Source organism: Sitophilus oryzae, unplaced genomic scaffold (assembly GCF_002938485.1).
Source record: "Sitophilus oryzae breed Bouriz unplaced genomic scaffold, Soryzae_2.0 scaffold_1289_pilon_pilon, whole genome shotgun sequence".
NCBI classification, from domain to species: domain Eukaryota; kingdom Metazoa; phylum Arthropoda; class Insecta; order Coleoptera; family Curculionidae; genus Sitophilus; species Sitophilus oryzae.
The window spans coordinates 7,759-14,995 of record NW_022145936.1 but is presented as its reverse complement, the minus strand read 5'-3'; the positions used below and the strand labels follow the sequence as shown (position 1 = coordinate 14,995).

Below are 7,237 nucleotides of genomic sequence, written 5' to 3'. Positions count from 1 at the left end.
CTAATAATACGCACCCGGTAGCGTCTCTAAAGTGTACCCCTATAACTTTTTTATTTTTTCAGATAAAAAACGAGATTTGGCATTTTGGTATATGACATAAATTAGGATTGATTGACGTATTCAATTCTTTTCGGCCATTTTCTGTTTCATCGGAAATTACTACAACTTTTGATTTTTAAATAGCAGCCTTGGTACTTTTTTACTTTATTCGATAGAAAATGACGTTCTGAATAGAATGACATATCATATGTCAACATTTGACATTTTCGCTTAAAACCAAATTGAATTTTAAATTTCAATCTAGAATGCCATGGCTGTGTTAAAACACTAACATTTCATCAAGAAACCTTAGAAAAATAAATTTGATCGTCTAATGTTTTTCGTGTCTTGTCCTGGTCGGTTAAAAGATGCCCAAATCGTATTTTTAATCATATCTCAATTTTTTCAAATGGAACGAGGGTAGCTTATTAGCATATTTGGAAAAAAATTTTTTTTACGAATAATTTGGTACCACATAATATTTGGTATTTCGAGTTAAATTGTCGTTATGAATTGCATGTTGTAATTTCAAATAAATCATATTTGAAAATGTCAAAAGTTGACATACGAAATGTCATTCTTTTCGGGTGTCATTTTCTATCGAATAAAGTAACAAAATACCGAAGGTGCTATTTAAAGATCAAAAGTTGTAGTCATTTCCGGTTAAACGGGAAGTAGCCGAAAACAATTGAATACGTCAATCAATCCTAATTTATGTCATATACTAAGATACCAAATCTCGATTTTTTGTCAGACAAATAAAATATAAACCGGCTATGGGGTAGGGGATATCCAATATATCGATTTTTATCAAAATCGACAACTTTGAAATTTTATGACAGCTGTCAAATTTGACAGCTCAATTTTTTTTTCTTTCATTTTAGCACATTGCCATCCTATATATCGATTTTTATCAAAATACTAAAGCTTTTTTATAAATTTTCACTTTTCTACTAATTATAGATACTTCAAAATTTGCGATGAAAGTTATTTTGGCCTTTGATTATCATCCGTCAAGAAAAATTGTGGTTAGAAAAGTTGATTGTTTAATAAGCTAAAAATTAGGCTTTCTCTATGGACACAACTGACTACTGCAAGCTGTTGCTAGGATATTCTATTAATTTTAATTATGTTTATTTAGATATTGTGAATGATCTTAAACTAAAAAGTATAAAGTGTTATTGAAACCACCTAATTTATTCACTAATTACGGGTTCTGAATGAAGCTTTGCTTTTATAATCACAATGTCACAAATAACATTAAAATTAATAGAATATCTAACAACTTGCTGTGAAAGTCGTTAACCTCCATAGAAAACTAATAACTTATAATACTATAAATAATAAGTATAAGATACAAAACAATCTTGACGAATTTCTCTTGATGATGAAGGCCAACATGACATTACTCCATTACTCGCAAATTTTGAAATATAATTAGTGGAAAAAGTTAAAAGTTTGTTAACTTTTTCTACTAACTGAAAATTAAGATCACTAATTTTTGACATTTTAAATTGAAATTACAGGAAAAAACGTCTACGCTAATTAAAACTAGATTACAGTTGGGGGTTGGAACCTTTGGTGTTACAACAGCAAAATAAAACACTAATTCACCACAATACACCAAACCAAACCAAAACCCTTTTACTTTTGCACTGGATGCGCGTTTCGCTAACCAGGTTAGCATCATCAGCATATGATTAAAACTAAACTTTAGAGAGAAAACTCTAAAGTTAAAATAACAAGTAAAACTTACTCATTGCTAGCAGGGCAACCATTTTGACGACGATTTCCGGCGGCTCGCATTCGGTTACAAATGCCTCCACCGCGTACTTGCCGAAACTCAGGCAGATTATGGCCATTTGGGATGGTTTCAGCACCAGGGTACTGGCCCAGGAGAAGAGGAACGCCGGCGGTGCCCCGAAAGCGTCCATGAAATAAGCATACTCGGCTCCGGAGGACGTGTTCATGGTGCCTAGTTCAGCATAGGACAATGCACCTGCAATTCGAAAGAGATAATATACAGGATTGTTCACCACATACGACACATAGTATTGTAGCTAAACGATTAGATTTTTACAAATTGTAAGTTTTGGGTTCGTTAAAGGAGTATTAGAACTACAATTTAGAAATATTTTTACAAGATACAGAGTGTAAATATAAATAAATAAAAAATATCAAAGTTGTATTTTTTTAAATGGAACACCCTGTATATTATTACATTTTTAGTTACTACTATTAAAATAAAGGTAAATTTGATTAAGGTTTATCACACTTAAACATTACCGTTTTTGAAATATTTTCAATTTTGTGAAATTGCAGTAAAAAATTTAAGGCTTTAGTTCTCCAAGCGTATCAGAGTTTTTAATACTAAATATTTACTGAAGATTGTTTATTGATCAGATATGGTGTTGCCATAATAAAAATTATACTACCTAATACAGAGTGTCCAAAAATTTATATTAAATAATTACTAGCTTTAAACTACAATAACTTGTTTAATTTAAATGGAACAGTCTGTATATTGCAAGCCCATTTTTTTACAAAAAGAAAACAATTTAAATCCTTGTAAAAGAGTATACCAATTAAATAGACCACCATTATTTCCGCTCAAAAATTAGTTATTTACATACTTATCATTATTACATACAATAATTGTTTTAATAATTAATAAATTATTCTAAATAAATGTGGATTTGACTAAGAAATCAATATATGTAATAATAAGTTATGAAAATAAACGTCTCTGTTTTGGAGCAATTATTATTAATCAACGTAAACAATCAATTAATGTAGTTTGAATACTGGGATTATATTAATTGGTTCTCTTTAACAAAAAATATTTAAACAGTTTTTATTTTTTAATGAATTAAACAAACTATATTAGTATCAATATTAGTACCTGGTACTCTTTGAAAATTTGTTACATCTTTAAAAATATAATCTAAAATGTCAATATTCCATGGGTATATTGATAAATGAGGTCTAAATTATAAAAAAAATGCATTTTCTAGGAAAACTTGAAGAGATAGCTAAAAAATAGTTGTAGTACTAATACAATTTGATAGACAATTAAATTGTGCATCTGATATTCGTAAAATATACAGGATGTTCCATTTAAATTAAACAAGTTATTACCGTTTAAAGCTAGTAATTATTTAATATAAATTTTTAGATACTCTGTATAAGGTAGTATTTTGTTTATTATTACAACACAATATTTGATCAAGAAATAAACTTCAGTAAATATTTAATATTAAAAACTTTGATACCCTTGGATAAATGATTCCTTATTTTTTTTTACTGCAATTTCACAAAATTAAACTAACTACTAACTATTGAACTAATTTAAACACTAATAATGTATGACCCAAAAAAAATATAGATAAAAATTGTCTTACCTAACAGGGATAACAACCCGCAAGACATCCATATCACAAAGCTCATACCAATTGAGCCAGTTCTTTCCAACAAACCCGATGGGGAGACGAAAATTCCAGACCCTAAAATTATAAAATAATTAGATATAAAAATAATCGAAAGCAAACCAAAAACATACGCAGTTACCTATAAAACAAATACCCCAGAATAATTTTTTATTGATATTTTAAACCGCATTATATGCATGCATAGGCAACACTTATTTCACCATGAAATAAATATAAGAAGAATGGAAGAACATTTGGTACATTTTTATTTGGAAAACAAACTGAAAATCAAAAGTTCTAGAACTTTTGGTACTATTCAGCCAGATTTAGAGTACAATATTATTTTTAAATACTACACCTATTTTAATATCTACACCTTTACGACCGGTTGATTTATTGAACAAAACCTGGGCAAACCAGAGTATCGGCACTGAAGACCTTGTCGTTGGTGGGAAAGCTCCTGGTCATGTGCTGGGGGGAATCCCCCCTTGCGCTTGGCTTGGTTTAACAAGCATCTCACTTATCGTCTTTTCCCTGGCTGTAGTGTCATGGCCAGGGAATTGCACCAAGACATATAACGATGCCGGACGGGGCTACCCCTGTCCGTCATACCAGGCACCCTCTACTGACTGTGGTCATGTCTTGCGGGTAGAGGGTGTGGGGGGGTCTTGGTTTAACCGCCTGGACCAAGAGGAGACAACCTCACCAAAAATCTAAATTCTACGATGGCGGGACCAGGTCAAAGGGATGCGTGACTAGCTAGTGGACTAGTCATTACTGGCCTCAACCTTGGGGCATCAGGGGGCACCCCATTATAATTACCCCTTACTTCTACATGCGGGGCTCTGTAGAAGTGGACTGACTATCCCTAGCGACTCGTGGGAACACTATGAGATCTAGTATTAAAACACCACCCGTGAAGCTGTGGGGAAGTCCCCTAGCGAGACTGGGAACATTACAAATCCAAAGGAAACTACAAGAGGGGCGGCTGACACTTGCTTGGGATCATCCTCCATAAGTGGCACACAAGCTACCACCTTCTTCAGCAAGGGTCGGGAGCCTACCTCTAGACCCGATAAGCTACCCACACAAGTTACCGTCTCGTCTACCCGGCCTGGGTCAACCAGGCGGGCGAGACGATCCTCTGAGAGTAGGTTTTAGCGGAGCAGAAGCACGGAGATACCTCCGACTTCTCCACGAAGGACTTGCTCCAGAGGAAGCAAAAGTGAAAACACTCCTCCGAAAAGGGGAGAGTAAAGAAACCAAGAAACCTGACTCATCTCCATCAAAGGGCAAGCTCTCACCTCTTCTCCGGCGGTGAAAATGGCGGTGCTGCCAAAGGATTTCCCAGAGATTGCTCTGACCACCGACCAGCAAACGTCTCTAGAAGAGGCTCTACTGGACGAAGTAGTGGCGATCGGATCGCAACACAACGATCTACAAAATGTGGGTCAGCTGCGTTGTGCAGGGATACACTTTCGGGTGGGCATGATCCTCATAGATTGTGTATCTCAAGAACCGGCGAATTTGTTGGTGAAAATCGCACCTAAGATTAAAAATTGGCAAGGACCGGAACTGCTTGCAGTGAAGGGTGAAAACATCTCTAAAGGGGCGGCCATCACGGTCTTTCTGCCGAGGAGCAAGGGGAAACACAACCTACCTGCTGAGCCCCATCCAGGGTCAGAACTTCATTGTAAGGACATCGAGTTGGCGAGTCATCAACTCGAGGGAGGAGGGTCATGGTCGGGTCATCACAATAGGAATTGACCTCAAATCCAAGGAGGCAATAGAGAAAGAGGGACATATCCTCTATTATAGATACGGGACAGACAACACCGGTATCAGGTCTAAGGAGAGACCAAGTTAAAGAGCTGGAGAAAATGGAGACAGATCCTCCAGCCTCCACCTCACGGATTCCTCAGCCGGAGGCACGCTCCTCAACTGTAAAGGGCGGCACGGAGGGCCAAACCCCAACCGTGGAAGGGTCTGTACCCTCGGAGGAAGAACTGTTGTCAGAAGAGGATAGGAAATACCCTGTCCCCTCTACAGCAGGAGCATGATGGGTTATAGCAGTGATTCCCAAAGTGGTCCAGGTGGACCCCCAGGGGTCCACGGGAGACTTGCTGGGGGTCTACGTAGGCGTGAACAAAAAATGGGGGTCCATAAGATGTTAATGGGGGTCCACGAAAATTTATCTGCTTTTGATAGTAAAGAGCAAAAATGTAAGCATAGTTTTTATAAGGGCCTACCTACATTGTTTTAAGTACCTATCTAAGCAGATAATATTTTAATAAGGCAAGCGACAAGCGACTGTTACTTGTCCAAACTTTTTCGTGTACAGACTTGCAAAACAATTTCGTGTACAGACTTGCAAAGCGCTATCCGCCCGACAATGCTTAATGCTTGTTCAGACATGAACTTGATCACCACTATAAATACTTGATGCCAAAGGCAAACGCATTCATTTGTTTCCGGAATTTCGAAAAAGGCGGAATTTGGAAAAAAAGTTGTGAGAAAATTTATATCTGTGTTTGCTAGTGCCGGAGAAAAGTAAGTAACCTACCTTTTTTTTTGTTATAAGTACTTAAGTATTTTGTTTACGTGTACCTAGTCGGTTGATCACAACGGCCTGTATAGATAGGTAACTTAGTAACTTACAGATATTTTAGAATTGTCCTCTTTCGATTTGAAGACAAAACACAGCACGTTTTTATTCAATTGTTTTTCACGAGGAAAGCATCGCCCCTCTAAAAGGCCGAATAAGCAATATTGCAGAGCAATTAATTTTGTAATTTTTCTTGCAAATAACTACTAATTTTATAAAAACAGTAATTTCAGCAATCATTTTAAATTGGTTTTGAAGTAACTATTTTATCAAAACTATTCCTTTTCGGAAAGAGCGAGCGGTGCGGGCGACGGGAAGGGCGGGCTTGAACTTCGATGCCAGTTTGTCACGTTTTAACAATGAAGCCGCAGATAAAAAATACGCAAATACACGGAGCGCGTGAACTCATTGATTTAATAAAATGTTAGTTATCGTTTTATGGACAGTTTGGGATTTCGACTTTTATTTTTCCTACACAAATATGACTTCAGTATTCGATACTGAGTACACCAATTTTATTTATACTATTAAAAATTAGTTGGTAAATTATGTACTTTAAAATTGATACCGTTTTGTGAAAACGTCTGTATTTGTCTCAGCGGTTTATTAGTTGGTCCTTTACAAGTTGTAATTCTATTTCCGCGTGCCAGGACAAAGGCTGCGGTGTGATACCTATATTCAGAAAAAAACTTGGTTACTAAAACATTTTTTTTACAGGTAAGGTAACTGACACGAAACATGGCTACAGCAAAGAAAAAATGTCGACAATATAGTATCGATTATTTGAAATATGGTTTTGTTCCATCAGAGGCAGACAAACAATTGCCCATGTGCCTATTATGCAACAAAGTTTTGAGCAATGACTCTATGAAACCATCAAAGCTCGAAGATCATCTAAAAAGGTGTCATACTGATAAAATAGGTAAAGATTTAAAATATTTTCAAACATTGAAAGAAAAATATGGAAAGAGACCCACCATGCACAGTATGTTCGCTTCAACATCTCAAAGTAACGATGATGGCTTGCGGGCATCTTACAATATCTCATTACTTATAGCAAAATCTGGAAAACCGCACACTATCGGAGAACAATTAATTTTACCCGCTGTTGAAGAGGTTTTAAAAACTGTTTTGCACAAATCTCCATTTGACGTACTAAAAAGAA

General features: G+C 35.9%; 1 protein-coding gene across 1 annotated transcript; it reads right to left on the bottom strand.

The window, feature by feature from the left end:
• Positions 1–1,795: 1,795 nt before the first annotated feature.
• Positions 1,796–3,542, bottom strand: LOC115874426 (b(0,+)-type amino acid transporter 1-like; the record flags this gene model as incomplete). Its single annotated transcript, XM_030889591.1, has 2 exons — positions 1,796–2,038; positions 3,441–3,542. Coding segments are annotated over 2 exons (345 nt in total), but the record flags the coding sequence as incomplete, so codon positions are not given.
• Between the last annotated feature and the right edge of the window lie 3,695 nt (positions 3,543–7,237).